At 39.5% G+C, this 19155-nt stretch overlaps 1 protein-coding gene across 3 annotated transcripts in view; it reads left to right on the forward strand.

Moving 5' to 3' along the window:
* The window catches only part of MTM1 (myotubularin 1), a 100012-nt gene extending 81209 nt beyond the window's left edge, over positions 1–18803 (forward strand). For 2 of the 3 annotated variants that reach the window (XM_023506976.2, XM_003774820.4), the window contains exons 9-15: positions 1679–1867; positions 5278–5463; positions 7226–7432; positions 8713–8805; positions 10375–10488; positions 13428–13604; positions 16209–18803. In XM_023506976.2, coding sequence (XP_023362744.1) covers positions 1679–1867; positions 5278–5463; positions 7226–7432; positions 8713–8805; positions 10375–10488; positions 13428–13604; positions 16209–16376 — 1134 coding nt within the window. In that variant the 3' untranslated portion in view covers positions 16377–18803. The remainder of the gene's footprint in view (positions 1–1678; positions 1868–5277; positions 5464–7225; positions 7433–8712; positions 8806–10374; positions 10489–13427; positions 13605–16208) is intronic. The other variant, XM_023506977.2, reaches the window with a different exon arrangement.
* The last annotated feature ends 352 nt before the right edge of the window (positions 18804–19155 follow it).

The raw sequence follows: 19155 nt of genomic DNA on the forward strand, positions 1-19155 counted from the left end.
GTAGAAAAATAGTACATCCCTTTTTGGTGGCATTTACATACACATTTTTGGATGTGAAAAACGAACCAGATTATACTCGAAGGTTATTAGCTTGCACTTGTTCCCCAAAATATTTTCTAACAGAAGCTTGTCATTGTCAGCCAGGCCTTCCTCCCAAGTTTTTCTACTTAGTGAGGCTTTATCCTAGAGTGCTCAGAAGCAATGCCCCAACTTCATCCTCACAGAACCTGGCTCTTTGCTTTTCTCACTGAATTGCCATCAATATAAACTTAGAAGCCCAAGCCAGAGACTTTCCTCTTCCTTTTTGGAAGTTGGCTTTTGTTGGGTGTGGTGAAAAATCCTATCTTTATAAGGATGACTTTGGAGTTTACACTTTACAGTTTTGTTTAAACTCCAATTTCTTGACAGATCCAGCAAATGCGTGTCCCTTTAATTATGGGTCTAACAAAATTAATTCTAGGTATCATTTGATATTTGATTTTTAAAGGTGCCTCTTAGAAAGAAAGCAAGCAGAAAGTGAAATTAGAATTATGGTATAACAAAGCCAAATTATAAATATAATATACGATAACACTTCATTTATCTCGCAGCAGGAGAAAATGAGCTATTCAACATAACTGATTTATTCTTTTTAAATGCTGAAATCTTTACTATTTGGATGTGGATATTTCCAAAACATATTCCTCTTCCTTGTCCTCATTGTTGTGAACATAAAATAACTATTCATTTGCGTTCTTCCTTCAAATGATACCAAATACATATCAGGGACTTTACGCTAAGTTGCCTGAGACTTCTGTGCATGCTTTTCAAATTTCTTCCTTCTTTTTTATAATTTTTCTGTTCCTTCCTTCCCTGTCAGAAGTTCCTTCTTGCTGTTGTCAGCAGACTGCTTCTAAGACTTTCTCCTAGTACCCTCCTATTCCCCAGTTTCCTACTTCTAATCTGATAGGAACTGGGAAACCAAATCACTTGTTTATTAGTGTGTTTAAAATGAGAGTAAAGAATCTCAGAATAAAAGACTGAGGAGTTTTCCCTGGGAAAAAAAGGAGCCTACACATTCGTGCTGAAAATCAGAAAGACATCATGTATTCAGAGATCTTTTGATTGCCGTTTCTCATATACATACACCAGCAGCCTCCTCGCCCTACTCCAGATTCCTTCTGGGCCCCTTGCAGTATTCTAAATGGTTGTTAGCCAGAAGGGACTTGCTGAGTTTATATAGAAAATAATTTTTTAATTTATTTTTGCTGAGGCAATTGGGATCAAGTGACTTGCCCAGGGTCACACAACCAGGAAGTATTGAGTTTCTGAGGCTAGATGTGAACTCAGGTCCTCCTGACTTCAGCACTGGTGCTCTATGCACTGTACCACCTAGTTGCTCCTAGCAAATAATTTTCAAAAATACTTCTCTGTTAAGGCTGTGCCTATATGATAGCTTCAGAGGTACAATAAAAAAATGTCTTTTTAAGTGATGAAATCTAGTTTTAGTCAATGTAATTCAACCTAATCGTACTATGTGATATTTTCAGAAGTGTTCAATGCCGTGGAGGGAGGAAAGAGCCATAAAATTGCATGTAAATAATAATAGTTTTTGGCTGATTGATATGCTTTCCTTCACAGTGGTACACATGTCATTGTTGTGCTTCTCAGTGGCTGACAGTGTCTGAACTTTTCCTAGGTGCTGTCCTGGATTCATCCAGAAAATAAAAATGTCATCATGCGCTGCAGTCAGCCTCTTGTTGGCATGGGTGGTAAAAGGAATAAAGATGATGAAAAGTATCTTGATATTATCAGGGAGGCTAATGGACAGATTTCCAAACTTGCGATCTTTGATGCAAGACCCAGTGTGAATGCAGTAGCCAACAAGGTAAGCATATTAGTTAATGACCTGATTGGAATTGGTTTGGTTTTTCTTAAACAGAAAGTATTTTATAGGTGAGTGTTATTTTTTATTCATTAAAATTAACAAAGCTCATAGACTGCATTAGTCAGAACTGGAAAAAAATCATAGCAATCATAGAATGCTCCATCTACAACTAGAAGGAACCAAGGCCATAGTCCAATCTTCTCGTTTTTAAGATGAGGAAACTGAGGCTCCCAGGAGGTGAGGATCATTAAGTCCAGCTCCCTCGATTTACAGCAGAGAAAATGGGGAGGGTCAAATGGGAGAAGTGAAACTCAATACTGAAACTGAAATAAGAACATTTTTGTTTGTTTAAGGGGAAAGTTTGGACCACAGAATGGATTTTGGTAAAATTAGTTTTGTGTGATATCATAGCCATTTAAACAGCAGTCAGTACATTCGAAGGCAGCTGGAATAGCCTAGCTTTGTACTTCAGGACATTTGGACACACTACTGCTGTGACAGGGTATAGAGCTTTACTCAAAGCTACCAAAAAATAAAATTATTATAAATCCTAATCTTGTACCTCCATTCTCTGTGTGTATGTAATAGTATCTCAGTTCTCTGGCCTGTTTGAAGATATGTGTCATATAAAAGGATTTTCCAAATGACTGAAGCTTACCCTTTTAAGTGTTAGTCTTTTTTATTTTAAATGTTTTTGATACAAACCTTATAAGATGGAACACTTTCCTACCCCCTTTTGTGGAGGTTCCGGAAAACAAACATTATCTTGATAGCTAATGAAGAATATCCATTATTGCTTGCATCGGGCACCCTTGGGACCCATTGAGATGTGAAAGGCTATTTGCCCCCTACACTAAATGGCTCCAGGTCGAATGGGGGTGGTTGGTTTTTTAGCTCCCTGTCTACCTTTGATACTTCTTGTCATGGGCGGAGGGAGGCCTCCCACCTCCTGATATCTATAGAGTTGTCAGCTACCATTTCTTACTACTCTCCTTTTGCCTGCACCAAGCAGGCCTCTTATTTTACCTTTTTATAGTGTGTTGTAGGCTAGAAAAAGACACAGGAACACCTATTAGCTTGTCTCTAAAATGAGGCAGTGGGCCATGAGGGCACCGGCTTTGCACGATTTTGGGTGCTCCGGGAATTCTTCTTTTCCTTCCTTGCTCCAGGCTGTCTTCTGGATAACTGGGATTGCTGGACAATTTGCCTAGGGATACCTGAAGTGTATCTCTATTTGTCCGAGGTTTATAATGCAGAGGGCAACCACCTCGCCAGGTGGACGCCCAAGCATTGGCTTTGGAGGGAGAGGCTTGACTTCTGGTTCTGCTGCATATCTGTGAGATCTTGGGCAAGTTAATTAACCTTGCTGGGCACTCAGTTCCCTCATCTGGCAATGAAGGAGTTGCACTAGCTGACTTCCACAGTCTTCTACCTCCAAGTCTCTGATCCCATGATAGTGTCTGGAATGAAACAAGACTCTGAAAAGATTTCAGTGCTTCTGTAAGTGTTGCCTCCTTACTGATTAATCATGAAAGATCTGATCCCAGGTAAGCTCCTCAGCATGCTTCTGGCTGCCTCTCTGTGCCATCATGGATTCAGATAATTTTAGGATTGGTACATATCCAATCCAATTTAAAAGGAGGTGCCTACAGCTGGAAGAAAAGCCCATAATGCCCTTCCAAGCCAAATGTGGACTTGTTGGATTGGCCCCAGTTCTACAATATAGACCTTCTGTTCCTTTCTGTCAGGATCTGTAAGAGTTAGTGGCATATATAAAATTATATTTTATTTCCATGGAAATCTTTTTAATGTGGGTATTTAAAATATCAAGGTATTCGAAAGGTAGTTGTGTACTTTGAAAGCCATATTTGAATTTGTGAAACAAGTCAATCTTATCTCTATCCAAATTCAATGCCGTCTGCATCTGTACTTAGTAAAACTGTGTCTCGGTGAATGCTGCAATAGTAGAGCTGCTGGTGACTATTTACAAATGAGGGAACTTGGGTTCAAGCCATGACCCTGCCACTCACCACCTAGATGAGTTTGATACACTCATGCCCTGAAGGACCTGACATCTCATCACTCACTTGGCTGCAACACTCCAGGACTCCTGACTTTTGCCACGATGCTTCCAATGCAGACCTTCCCTGGTCCCTTGGTCTTCAGGTTCCTCTGTCATGTTGTAAGGTCCTTGAGGGCAAGAATTGCCTTTTTCCCCAGATTTCTATTCCCAGTGCTTAGCATGTTGTAGACACTTAATATTTATTAACTATTGATTGGCAACAGCTTATTCTGTCCACAACATCATCACCACATGCTTCGCTCTGATGTTCTTAAACTCGACCCCCCTCAAATGCTCCACTCCAAATCTACCTTCCCCTTCTACTCTGCTTTCTAGAATGCCTTCTCCATAATTAATAAACTTCTTTTCATCTGAAACCATTTCCTTTCTCATTCCTCCATCTTCTGGCACTCACTGAGATCCGGCTTCCACCTGCTGAGGAAAAGGTGACCGTACCTGGCCATCCTTTCGAATAGTGGTTGTGCTTTCACCCATATCTCAGACCCATTGGTTGTAGTAGGGAGTCAGAAGACTCCTCACTCCCCATTGTCTTCCTTCTACCATCATCATCATCCGTCTCCTCCTTTGAGGTTCGTTCAATCCAGTCGATATTCTGGATATTTGATGCCTGACTTAGTCTCCTTCTTCCTTCCTGTCTCTCCTTTCCCCCTCTCCCCCTCCTTATGGCTACTGCATCATTTCCCTCCAAGGGTTAGAAATAGACAGGAAAGGGAACCTTTGTGTGACATCTGTAATGTGACTGTCCTTTTCCAATCATGTTTTCTTGGCAGCCAGCCTTACTAATGCCTTCTTGCTCACCCTTTTAAGTCAGCCTGAGTTAGTGTATACTTTCCTTCTTTACTAGCCTTTGGTGGAGATGATTGTGTTCCTTCAAAGTTCTCAAGCCTTTTCCCTAGTTGGTGCCAAAACGCAGACCACTGTTGTCTTTAAACAGATGGAAGCTATGGTTTTTACACATAAATCACTGTTCCTTATCACAATGGCAGGATGATCCAATGCTAAATGGAACAGATTTTAAAATGAGAAGCCATAGTAATAACCCAGTTTTCCTCTCCTCTCCTAAGTATTTAATGCTGACCAAAAAGATGACTTTAATTGCATTGTTTAAAAAATCATTTGGAATATAAAATCGGGCATATTTGTTTCTCCCTCCGTGTCACAGAGTGTATTCTCTTTGCCATGAGTAACTTACTTTAATTTTATATCTGTGTATAAATTTGTGTAGAAGGTGGACTTTTCCAGGCCTGCCCCACTTACTTCATTTCAGTTGTAAAAATGTGTGATTATAAAGCACTTTGAAAACATTGCATGTTTTTTTCTTTCTTAGGCAACAGGGGGAGGATATGAAAGTGATGATGTCTATCACAATGCAGAAATTTTCTTCCTGGATATTCACAATATTCATGTCATGAGAGAATCCTTAAGAAAACTGAAGGATATAGTTTATCCTAATGTAGAAGAATCTCATTGGCTATCAAGTCTGGAGTCAACTCATTGGCTAGAACATGTCAAAGTAAGTCCACTTCGAAAATTAAAGCCAGGGACTTTTAAATTTATGTTATTGTCAACTTATTTGTGAAATGTTTATATTTGGAATAATAGACATTTGAATTTGTTACCGCTGTTCATTTATTGAATACAGCCTAGTGTGGTACTGAATTGGCAGTACATGTTAATCCTGGAAATTGGCTGCCTGATCAATACTTTGTGGAAGTGGGAGACATGGCTTAAATAAAGGAAGTAGCCCTTGATGAATCTGGATTCAGGTGTTTCTTTAATGGAGACTCTCCCACACGCATTCTAATGAGCTTCATCATGCCTTTAGGGCACAGATAAGCTTATTATACATTCTCTGGTGTATAATGCTTATATTGTTTCTTTAAAAACATTCTCTTTAGCCTGGGATTATGATATTTGATAAGAAAGGGGAAAGAAATTCCCAAGAAGGAAGGCTCTAATGGGATTTAGTGATTGATTGGAGGTAGGGAGAGAAGGAAAGGAAGAAAAGAAGAAAGACTAAGGTTTTAAGACTAAATGGTAAGAAAGATAAAACCTCATTAACAACAGTTTGATTTTATAATTGACCTTTGACTTTTCCTTGACTGATCCTAGATTTATGAGGTTTTATTGAGATACTACAGTCAAAGGAAAAATACCAGGCTTGTCACATGACCATTAGAATTTAGAAAGTTCTTTTCCATATGACTATAGAAATGACCAGTTGTAATGATAACCCAAGCATTTGAATGGACTGACTCAAGACTTGTCTGGCCAGCTGCGTGGTACCACCAGGGCAATGGGTGTTTTTTACACGTGGTTCCATTATAGATAGCCCAGTCTTTTCTAGTCACTGAAGTGAGACCTTTATCTTGTTCTGGTTCTGGGGTTCCTTGTGATTAGTATGGTGTTATCTGTATATAACACGTGGGGAACCCTATAAGAAGGGAATCCTTTTCTGTCTGATCTCTAGGCCCACATCCCCCCTGCTACTGGTGACTACCTTTGGGAGGAGAGCCTTTAGGGCTGCGTTTTATTCTGATGAGTCAGAGGGGTTTTTTACGCTTAATGAACAATAAACTCTAGGATCTTATATTCTTGCCACTTGTGTGCCAGCTTATTGTGGAAAATCCTTTGTGAAAGGCCTGCCCATTTCCTCTTCATATTCATGTCCAGACTATTGACAGAGGTTTTTGAAAGTTGAGAAATTGGCACTTGCTGTTATTTTCTTGGTCACCCTTTTTGCCCGTCATTTTTTCCTTTCTTTTGCAGCTTCTTAAAGGTTGATGCTCTATTCAACCTGCTTTTTAAATTATCTCTTCTTGAGCAGAGATGTTTTTTGCAAATTTTACTATCCTCCCTCTAGAAAAACGTCAATGGCTCCGTCCCACTTCCCTTCTCTTCCCTGTCTTTCTAGTTCTAAGAACATGGAATCCAGTGTGATTGGACTTGGAGGCCACTTTAATCCAACTTCTCTGGAGTCATTTTCCTCAATTTTTTGTTCATTATTCTTTTGCTCCTTTTTCTCATTCCTGCTCATAAATACATCCATGTAAGCAATTTTTCTACTTCTTGAATGAATTTAGATTGGAGAAAATCAGCTGATTCTAGATGTCCAAATTTTCCATGCTTGGAAATTTCTCTGTTCCAGAAATAAACTTTTTTTTAAAATAGAGGTTTTGCTGATATTTAAAACAAATTTTAATCACAGCAGTATTTTTCTTCATCTTAATTATCAGCATTTTTTAAAGTGTTTTGTTTTGTTTTTTGCTTAACAGTTTGTCTTAACAGGAGCTATTCAAGTTGCAGATAAAGTGGCCTCTGGGAGAAGCTCGGTATTGGTGCACTGCAGTGATGGATGGGATAGAACGGCACAGCTCACATCTCTAGCCATGTTAATGTTAGACAGCTACTACCGGACCATTACGGGATTTGAAGTATTGATACAAAAAGAGTGGATAAGCTTTGGACACAAATTTGCATCGGTAATTTTGTTGTTGTATTAGAGTTTAAATCTTACAGATGTCTGTGATGGAAAAACTAGCTGTTTGAAGCATGCATTTCCTTTGCCTGTAGAGTATTAAAATCGTACATCTTTTGAAAATGCACAGCTCCTTGGATTACTAAAAAGTATTTCTAAAACCTTGTTTTGCCATTTTAAAGTTTTTTTAGTGTTGGAAATCTTCGGAAATCACATTAAAAGAAAAGAGCTGCTTTCTGTAGTTTCCAAATTTTGAAACTACTTTTGTAGTCAGTTTAATTCACCAAACATTTATTAAATGCCTGTTATTATTTAGGCTCGTGCTAATTTTTTAAAATCATTTTATATAGACTTTGATGCTTCATCCGTATCCCATAAGAGGCCAAAATTTAATTGGAAAGAAAGTGGTGAAGAAATATGTTTGGTTTTTGTTTTTAAGGGCAGAGGTACATTCCTTTGTCCATGATCATAGAATTATATATCTAATTCTAGAAGGATTTTAGAGACTATCTGATCCAAGTCCCTTATTTTCTAGATGGAAAAAAGTCATACCAGAGACAGGATTTAAACTCTAACCTTGAGATTCCTTATTGGATACACTTTTCACTGACCATGCTGACCCTCTGGTTCAAAGTTGTACCACCTAAGCATTGGTACCTTGGTAACTGTGAAAATCACCTGAACTCTTGTCAGTTTTTTGTATTCCTAAAACATTTCTGTTAAATAACTTGTTCCTTTTTATTCACAAGTGTCCTTCACCTAAATGTAGCCCACCTAGATTCAGGTTAAAAATAATAGATGTTCTTGTAATAACACAAAATACTTTTATGATACTGCAGAATATCCAGGTTTGAAATTCTCATATAGAGGAGTGCACACACTGAATTTCTAGCATTTCAAAAGCCTGGACCGCTTGCCTTTTTCTATGTCATGTACTGCTTTGTAAACCTCCACAGCCATCCTCCATTCTTTTGTCATGGTGTAGAAGAGTGACCATACTGGTACTGGGGTGTGCTGCAGACCAGGCTGGTGCCAGGAGGATGATGGTTTTGGTCACAACAACCCTTGAAGATTGTATTCTAAGTGATGGGGGGGCTTTGGGAGCCATATCGGCAAAGGGAGTAGCAATAACGGTGAAATCGGAAATCCTGGAAGTGCTAAAGTATTTGTGTGTTGTATCTCTGATTCAGAATTCAGGTGCTGCTTAAACTAAGGAAGGCAAATCGGGGTACCAACCTGCTTCCTTGAAATTCTATTCAAATACCTTTCTTTGTCTCATTTCAGAGAATAGGTCATGGGGAGAAAAATTATGCTGACACTGACCGCTCTCCCATTTTTCTGCAATTCATGGATTGTGTATGGCAGATGTCTAAACAGGTACTGCATGTATCAAGTTGAAGAATGTTTCATTTTATAGCTGTATCATTGTATACATGTATCATGTAAATGCATTACTCAAATACATAAAGTAGGGAGTATAAGAAAATGTGTCATAAAATGCAAGATTATGTGGGGTACTCTGGAATTTAGAGAAGAGAAAGGTCAGTTCGAATTAGACAAGTTTCAGCAGGTTTCTTAGTGGGGGGAGGATGGGACTGGAGCTGTGTTGTTGAATGATGAATGGGATCTCAGTAGGTCAAAAAGAGGAGGGAGTAGAGTATCCCAAACAGGGGAACTGAAGGACCATGATAAAAATGTTTTAGATCTGCAGGGTAGATTATAACAGGGATAGACTTCTTAGAACTGTCAGTCATCTCCTTGTGAAATTACCCAGTGGTTTTCATGGAATATAGAAGGAAGGATTGTAGGACAGACGTCTCATCGTCAGGTACTGTGTCTGCCCCTCTGAGGTGGATGGAGGTAAACAAATAGCAGTGTATCTTTTGGGAGAGCAGGGCTTGGTATTCTGCCATTTTGAACAAATCTATCCCAGGATTATCTGAGCTTACTAGCTTTTCCCATCATTTCTTTTAGTGCTTTCCCAGCATTGGCTCTCTTACAGTTAAACACGGGTGCTGGGGTGAGTGGGTGGGGTTTTGTAGTCTTCTTTGCCTTGGGGAGGGAAGAGCTTTTCAGGGGCAGGGATTGTCTCCCCAGAGATTTCAGACATGACAGGAGCCAAAAGTGTTTGGTAGGTACATGGCAAGGATTGGAAGAGGTAATGTTTGGAGTTGCCCTTTTTGGCCAATTACGGTCCTACTGCTGTCTTTATGGTCTGATAACAGTTGAAGCAATTCTTTAGGACACAGAGTGAAAGAGGGAGGGAAAAAGAAGCAATTCCCAAAGCAATCAGGATTCGGACCAGCTTCCAATATGTGACATGAGGCGTATATGCCTCTAGGGGGACTACAGGTGTCTAAGGTCAGCCTTGCTCTGGATGGAAGGCCCTTCAGCATGCACAGCATTTGCATGTGCTGATAGTACTGTGCTCAAACTCTGGTCAGGTGTTTCCTACATGCCGGGCATAGCACTAAACAATATACAAAGAAAAACAACCCAGTCTCTGTCCTTCGCAGGCTTCACCAAACCTCGTGATTTTCTGGCATCCTCTCTTCAATATAAATGCTCGTTACCCAGATGAGGAAAAGCACCAGTATTGCTTTGCTTGCAAATTATGTAATCATTAAAAAAAAACCAAAAACTTTTTCTATCTCCCACCTCAATAACTTGTTTTTTTTAATTGTCAGAGCCACAATGAATGGCCCCCTGAATTGCCTCCCTGCCCCCAACATAAATGTGAATGAAGTTTCCCTAAAAGTTTTGAGATTAGTGCCAGTACTTGGGGGCCGGGAGGAGTTTTACCTGTAGACTGACATAAGAGCAGTTCAAATAAAAGCACCCACGGCAAAGAAAACAACCACAAAACTAGAAATGCTCGTTTTATAATTGATCATTTTTAAAGTTACCTTTTTTTTTTTGATCTGTTCTCTGTGTGTGTTCTGCCAGTTTCCTACAGCTTTTGAATTCAATGAACAATTCTTGGTTACCATTCTGGATAATCTGTACAGTTGTCGATTTGGTACCTTCTTATTCAACAGTGAATATGCTCGAGAAAAAGAGGTGGGTAGATTCCAGTTCCATATGACCAACATTTCTTCATCTTCTAATACAAACTCTCTGGTTTATGTGAAGTCTGCCATGACAGCAAATAATTTGAAGGAAGCTGAAGATTCTTTTGGCTGCTTTTTGTGTTTAGTGCCACTTTGCCATTCACATTCAAGCTAATACCCACAAAGAAAATAACCTTAAGGTCTATCATGGTAGTGAAGTGCAAGCTCTGGCAAGTCAGCTTAAGTCCACACTATTTATTAAGCGTGTTCTCTGTGCCAGGCACTGTGCTGAGCACTGGAGATACAAGGACAAGCAGAAAGAAAAATAATCCCTGCCTGCCTCCGAGAGGCTTGTATTCTAATGAGAGAAGAAAGCACAGTATGAAAGCTTAAAGGAGGGTAGGGAGAGTGAGGAGTGGAAGGAGGGAGAAAAGGTCCTTGGCAGAGTCCTGAAGAGGAACAAATGCATGATTGGTAGGGGCATTTTCCTTAAAATAAAGTTTTTGGGAGGAAACATCCAGAGGAGTGGACCACAGGGGCATAATGTACGTATAGTGTAAGAAGTCCAAGGGTGGCGTGAACTCCAGGGTGACTTCTGGGATATGGGAGAAAAGGTTCAGAGTCAGGCATGAAACCTGGAGAGGAAAAATCTGTACAAAATAGGCAATTCTTTAAAAAGAGACATCTTCAACTTAACATGTCCAAAATTGAATTCATTGTCTCCCCTTTAGTTTTCCCTCCCCCCAACTTCCCTATTACCAAAGAGAGTACCACCATCCTCCCCGTCACCCAGACTTATAGTCTCTCTGTCATCCTCGACTCCTCATGTTCTCTCATCTCCCATATCCATTTCTGTTGCCAAATTCTCTCATTTCTACCTTCTTAACATCTGTCACATCTGGCCCCTCTGCCACTCTGTGCCTCACATCTGGAACAATGGCCTTCCTGCCACAAGCAAGCTTTCTCCTACTCTAGCCCATCCTCTACTCTTCTGTCAGTGAGCTTCCAAAAGGGCAGATCTAACCTTGAGACCCACCTCCCACTTAATAAACTCTAGTGAGCTCCCTGTCACTTAAGGGCTCAGAAAGAAAATCTATTATTTCGCATTTAAAACCCTTCAAACACAGCCTGCCCCGCCACCTTTTGGTCTTCCTACACCTCCACCTACCAACAGCCTCTAAAAGCATTCAGTGACACTGGTCTTTTTGCCTCTCCTCCCACAAGACACCTCTCTTTCCAGCCCTGGTGTCTGGAATGTTTCCCCTCTTCATCTCTGCCTCCAGTCTTCCTTCATGGCCTAGCTACAAACCCACTTCAGACAGGAAGCCTTGCCCAATTCCCCTTAATCCCAGTGCCTCCCCTGTCTTTTTCCTGTCTATCCTGTCTGTCACTTCTTTGTACAAAGCTGTTTGCGTGCTGGCTCATTGGTAACAAAGACTGTCTTTTGCCTTTCTTTGTATCCCCAGCACTTCTCACAGTTTCTGGCACATAAAGGCACTTAACAAATATTTATTGGCTGCAGGAATAGAATATATGCCTTTTGTAGCTGCCCAAGAAATTTATGTTTTGTATTTTTATTTATTGTCTATGTATTTTTTCTTTACTACATTTATTTCCTAAGCTTTCTTTTCTTTCTCTCATTTATAACTAGTATTTGGGGGCAGCTAGTTGGCACAGTGGATAAAGCACCAGCCCTGAAGTCAGGAGGACCTGAGTTCAAATCTGGTGCCAGACACTTAACACTTCCTAGCCGTGTGACCCTGGGCAAGTCACTTGACCCCAACTGCCTCAGCAAAAAACGAACAAACAAACAACAAAAAAATAACTAGTATTTGATAGAAATTATCAATTTGGGAAAATTGTTTTATAAGATAACAGCCTTCTAAATTTTTAAAATGAACATTCAGTTATGTGGATGGCGTTTCCAGATCACCTGAATGTTAGTTCTGTGTGGATAAACCATCCGGCAGTTAAATAATGCCTTCCCTTTTTACACAGAAGATGAAAACTTCATTGGCTTTATAAAAACAAAAACGAATTATCTGCTGTAAACACTTTTAAATGAGGAAATAATAGCTGTCTGATCACTTGGAAGAAAATGACCAATCCATATGTGACCCACATTTTTGATTAGTCCAGAAACACTTCTGCTCGGGTCACCAGGCCACTCGGCGTCTTTCTTAAGCTCCCCAAAAAGGATTCTCACCAACAACGGTGATGGGCTTCCCATGGAGCCCGGACCAATGGAAAGAGTTCTGGGCTCAGAGTTTGAAAACTGGAAGCTCATCCTGCACAAATCATCTCAACCTTAGAGACTTGTTTCCTCATGTAGCAAATGAGGGAATTGCACTCAGTGACTAACAATAATAATAATAACAGCTTGTAAATGTAGAGTGCTCCAAGGTTTGTCAAGTATTTAATATGTGCAAATTGGGTTGATCCTCACAACTACCCTTTGAAGTCAGTGTTGTTTTCATCCCCATTTTATAGATGAAGAAACTGAGGTTTAGAGAGATTAAGAAATTTGCCCATCTCAAGAACAACTAGGTAACATTTATAATATGGTGCTTACTGTGAACGAGGTACTGTACTTTGTGCTTTACAGATATTATTTTATCTGATCCTCGGGACAGCTACAACAACACTGCGAGATAGGGACTGTTACTATCAGCCTTTTACAGATGAGAAAACAGGCAAAACAGGTTAAATGACTTGTCCAGGGTCACACAATTAATAAGCACCAAGTCCTCCCGACTTCCAACCCTGAACTCTCATCGGCTTGGTCTCCTGCCTCTAATTCTGTGTTTCTGTGAGCTTCGCTAGCTTCCTTGCAATTAAGAGAGGTCCAGGTGGGTCACCCCTCTAGAAACAAGCGCGGCCTGACATGCTGCTCACCTGTTGGGATGTCTCTGTTCTCACCCGGGCTTTCTGGTTTTCTTCTTTCTACAGAAAGTCATGATGAAAACTCTGTCTTTGTGGTCAATGATAAACAGCGATAAAAGAAAGTACACAAACCCTTTTTATACTAAGGAATTGAACCGAGCTTTATACCCAGTTGCCAGCATGCGCCATTTGGAGCTCTGGGTGAATTATTATATCAGATGGAACACCAGAATGAGGCAACAGGTAAGTGAAATGAAATTATTAGCAAGGCCATGATGTTTTAGATCAGTAATTCTTTTCCATCTTAGATCATGCTGCTGGGAATGGTTTTGAATCTCATGACAAAAACTACCAAGCCCAAAAGAGGTACTTGGAAGTGAGTGGAGTTTATTTAGATCAGTAGCTTCAATCCATTTAAAAGCCAACCTAGACACTAGGATATTTTATGAATTTTCTACCATCGACAGAAGTTTGGAAGTTTCTGAATTGTGTTTTTCCAGGAACTTCCTTTACCATCATGAAGTTGACAGCTATCACATAGACAATACTACATTGCTCTACCCTACCTTAGAGGCCAAAATGAGAAAATGGAATATTCCCTTTCCCCATTCAGGTCTTGCTATATCTACTAGGGTCCTGGCATGAGAATTATTTCTTTTTATCAGGGTCCTTCACTCCAGAAGGATAACTGACTGGTTATTGAACTGCAAGGCTTCTTTGGCCACTTACCGACCATAATTAAAAGCCGTGTGTGTGTGTGTGTGTGTGTGTGTGTGTGTGTGTGTGTGTGCATGCGTGCGTGTATTTTGTTTAGTGAAAAGCCCTGCATCTCATTTTGAGCCCATGGAACCTACCATTTACCAAACAGCCCGGTATCCCTTCACTGAGCTATTTGTTCCGAGCATTACAAGTACTCGGTATTCTTCTGCTTAACTTTTTCCCTGAAGTTTTGGTGGGGAGATTTAGGAACATGCTGTCTCCAACAGCCCAACCTTTACAATCCCGCCTTTGGGAAGAAACATGCTTTTATTGAGACAGGAATTTTGGGGCACCAGCAGATTCCCTTTTCTGTGTGCTGTCTCCTATTTTGTTTCTCCCATTCGCGCAGCTGGTAAGATGCCAGTCAGGGTCCTGTTTTCTCTCATTGGTATGTTGCCAGTTTCAAGCTGGCACTTGTGCTTTAAGGTCTCTGATGCTTGCATGAAAAAGGCTCCTGCTGCTTAGTGATGTGTATTCTTTTGGGAAGCATGAGATTCCCGGGCCCGAGAACATCGGCTAGCTGAATCTGTGATTTCAGAAGCACACGGAGAGAATTTACTTAGCAAGAGTTTGTGTTTCCGATGGCAAGTAAAGAAGGCAATACTTTTCCAGGGTTACCGGATTTTTGTATTTAACTGCAATTACGGAAAATGTTTTCCTTAATAATATCCCATAGCTACAACACTGCACTTGTCTCATAAAATCTGGCTTCCCTATGTTTATTTTGACCTTTTTTGCCACCAGCAATTAGAAGCAATAGGTCAGTGCTTTCTGTAGAGATTGTCGGCTTCCTTTTGGGCAATAAGGAGGTCTCCTTGAAAATCAGCAGAATTAAAATCAACTCATTTGTGACCAGATAAAGGGAGAAATGATAAATGAAGAATTGCATTTGAAAACCCATCTTGAAAAGGACAAGTAGAATCTATTTCCCTTATAGTCACATAAGCTCAGAGTAATTGAAGACTTGATGATGTAATTGAGCTTGGATGGATAGCATTGTTCTTCATTTGGAACACAACAGAGAAATAAAAGAAGTCAGTTGTCTGGATGATTTACCACAATGGGGTGCATCCTCATAGCTTTACATCCGTGCCTGGGCTTTTTTCATAGGATTTGTTGAGATAAAAAGACCTTACAATTTAATTGTAATGCAATTTTACACTGCACTCAGGGATTAGTCGGCAAGCCAAATAGTCAGCAAGCTGTGATCTAGCCGATAAACAGACAAGGATGGAGCACCTAAAGGGTGCATGGCATGTGGCCCAGGGTCATGATATTTAGGTGGAGGAAAAAACATCTAAGCAGATGCTCCATAGCGGTGGATCTCAAAGTACTAGGGTCTGGGAACCACTGTAACATGATCAGTAGCTCTTCAATGTCTCAGCTTTTCCCTAACCCCCTAAAACAATTGAAAATCAAAAAACCCGGACAGAATTCCCAAATAGACTGGTGGTGCTTTTGGTAGAGCCCCAGTATACTTTTTCAGTTTTCTCTTTAACTAGAAGCAGAATATTCCCAATAGAATCAAAAATAGCCATTTATCATATTAGGAGCATCAGCGCTATGATAGACTAGCCTCTCGCCCCTTCCCTCTCCCCTCTCCCCCCCTGTTGTTCTTTATCCCTCACCCCCTGCCTTCACCACTCCCTGCCCCTTTCCTTTAGCTTGCCAGAGATTCTCACACTGTCCTTTGACTGCTTTGGACACAATTTTTTTGGGTGGGCATGGTTTGGACCCGATTAGGTCCAGAAAAAAAGACAAAACATTCCAGCAAATAGTAGCAAGCTGAACAGCATGGGATTGAGTCGTGTTTAATTATTTTCAAATGTCATTCCACTGCAGCAGCACTAGAAAAATTAAAAGGAAACCATATGGACATATATCTGTGTGCTGTTGTCTGCTGGCTGAACTCGTAATGGGTATCTTCAGAATTTGAAGTTAATGGAGACAAACAGATTGAGAAATGGAATTTTACTATTTGATCATCTTTGTTGAAATGTATCGATTTCATGGCAAATTCAGTTTATCAAATGTCATTTTGCAGTATGGTCAAAATAAAGGGTGGCCCTTTTGTGTGTGTCTCTCCAGCAGCCAAACCCAGTGGAGCAGCGTTACATGGAGCTTTTGGCGTTACGGGATGAATACGTGAAGAGGCTGGAAGAAATGAAAATGACCAATTCCGCCAAGCTCCCCGGCTCCTCGGCTTCCTCTTCGGCCACCTCCCAAATGATGCCCCATGTCCAAACTCCCTTTTAAAGGGAGAACCCCCGCGCTAGTTTAGATCTCCCATCCTAAAAGAGGAATTTTTGAATGCTTCTGATTTGCACATTTTTCTTAGGGTTTTGTTTTCCTTTTTTCTTTCTTTCTTTGTTTCTTTTTCTTTCTTTCGAGCGCATCCACATAGAGCTTGAACTAGCGCAGTCCTAACCTCTTAAACATGTGCCTTTCATAGTCTACCATTGGAGGGAGATGCAGCGTTCTCGCAGCCATCGGAATGCTAGGAAGGGTTTTGAGAAAAAACGTAATGCAATTAGTTTTTTAAAAGTGTTTATATTAACATAATTGTAGTTTACATCTTAAATGCTATGGATACAATCTACTTTATGTATTTAAACAAAGCTTCAGTGTTTTGAATTAGAGATTAAAAAGTTAGAAATAGATTTTTTTTCTGAGTTTATTCTAACAGCTTATGTTGCTTAACATTGTCTAAAATGCAACCAGATATAAAAGATGCTAGTGTTAATGCCAATATAAAACTCAAACTTGCTTAGTGTAGGTCTCCAGAAGTAAGATGTTTTAAATAATGGCCAAATTCTTTACCATTGCAAATGATGATGCATTTAGGAAAAGTCATTGTAGGTGAGAGTTTTTCCTCATTCTGGAAATGAAACTTTGTCTCCGACATATTTAAATTCACCCCATGGCAAACTTATGGAAGGATGGAGAAAAGCGTCGCATGGTCTGGGCAAGTATGGATGTGTCAGGAGCTGCATTGTTGGGAGGAGAACACCCCCCTCGGTGCAGTTCCAGGTCTGTTTGGGTATATTTAAGAGAGGTTTATTTTTTCCAAGAAAACATCTTTCTGGTAGGCCTCAGTTAAATATGAGAAAACACTTATAAGCTTTCCAAGCATTTTTAAAATGTCTTCTTTTCAAGAAGTTGTCTAAAATAGGGACTGGTTTTCAATTTGGAACAAAACCTCATTATTGCCTCGTTGTAAATGTCACCGCTGTGCTGCTCTTGTCAATATTTTCTGAAAATCTGTGCCTGGCCAGAGCAGCCTGCATATAGGAACCAAAGTTTTGATCGAGCATCTCTCCTGTGGGTTTTTGCTGCATTGTACATCTAGGGTGACTCTCCATGGGTACATTTTATGTGAGGATGTGTGTCCTTCTTGAGAGGATTGTGAGAAGTTTCAGTTTAAATGGTTTTTCCAGCAACCACATAAAACTGATTCTACAACCTCTTACTTGAAGCATTTGGCAATTTTGCTTTTTTTCGGGTATGCCTTTCAGTGCTATTAAATGCAGTTTAAGAAGCACAAACTTTTCTCTTTGCTATTTGAACTAATTCATATGGTAAACCTATTTTGGGAAGCATTTAGGCTATCCAGATACATTCACTATGTTTTACAGTAATTTGTAAAAAACTATTTATAGCTGATGTGATTATATTTTCAAGTAGTTATCTAAGCAAGAAGAAACTTATCTTTGTAAATTATTGTATAGGCCGTAGCTGTATGGGTCTACCAAATAAGCCATTCGAAGTGCAGTGGTGTAATATACACATAATGTAAGTCTAGAAACAGCTTTTGACATGATCACGCTTTTTTCTTTTTTAAACACTGTAACACTGTAAATATCATGCGTTGCATTTTAACCACACGTTTTAGTCCCATAAAAATTAAGCATAATAAGCTTAATAGGACTTTGGGATGTGTTATAAAAACTTTTTCACTGCAATAATAATTGAACACCTGCTATGATCAATGTATTGTACTAAAAAGATTGCACTATATTTTCAGGGAAGTAACTATTTGTATTATGTTCTAAATTCCCAGGATTTCTACCTATAATTTCCTCTTTCTATGTTTTGTATGCTTTTCATTGTATTTCAGTAGCAGTGTTCTAAGGTTCTTCAAAAGCTCTCTAAGTATTAATTAACGGGCATTTAAGTAAGTGCATTAATTCAGTGAGCAAGGAGACTCAAATACATGTTTTCTGCTTGAGCGACTTCTACATATATAACTTTATAATACAGATTTGAAAGCATAATTGCCTTTACTCTGGATTTTGTTTATAAAGTTCTGTGATGGAGATACAGAGCGAAGCTTCATGGGGAAAAGAACAGTTGATTGTGTGAGAGAAATTATATAGCTGAATATGATTGTTTTATTTAGTCAATACTTTATGAGAATAACCTCAACCAGAGTGAAACTCGTTAAGGCAAGACTTGCAATTAATGGTCTTGCAGTTTTGTGACATTAAGCAGATCCCCTTAAGACATCCAGAGGCCAGATGAGATTGCATCCTTTCTTTTGATGAAGTAATTCATTCCAAGACTGCCTGGAAAAACTTGTTCAGTTGGATCATGCATCAGAAAGCAAAAATGTAATGGGTTAAGTTTTCATTTGTCTTTAAAGTGAAATTGGCTATCATTCAATAAAAGGCTATGAAAATCCAATGTTTTGTGTTCTTTTAAAGCTATGAGCATCTTCAAATACCATCTGAATGGCAGCAGTCTGTATGCATCCACGAAACTCCTTTTGGCGATATGCCATTTTAACGCTTCAGTCAGAATTTTTTTATTTCACCGTTTTTGTTTCACCCTTTTAAATTATATCGATTTCTTGAAATAGTTCTCTATAATCCACCATAGTGATTTCTCTGCTGTGTCTTTTTATGACAATTAACTGTACTTAACAGTAGCATGAATATTGACCTAAATCCTTATTTTCATAGACATCTTCATTTTAAAAGGTGATACTTAAATTAAGCAGAATCTTTGGAATCCCAGATCTCATTCCTTTCCTTTT

The sequence above is a fragment of the Sarcophilus harrisii genome, chromosome X, assembly GCF_902635505.1.
Source record: "Sarcophilus harrisii chromosome X, mSarHar1.11, whole genome shotgun sequence".
Taxonomy (NCBI): Eukaryota; Metazoa; Chordata; class Mammalia; order Dasyuromorphia; family Dasyuridae; genus Sarcophilus; species Sarcophilus harrisii.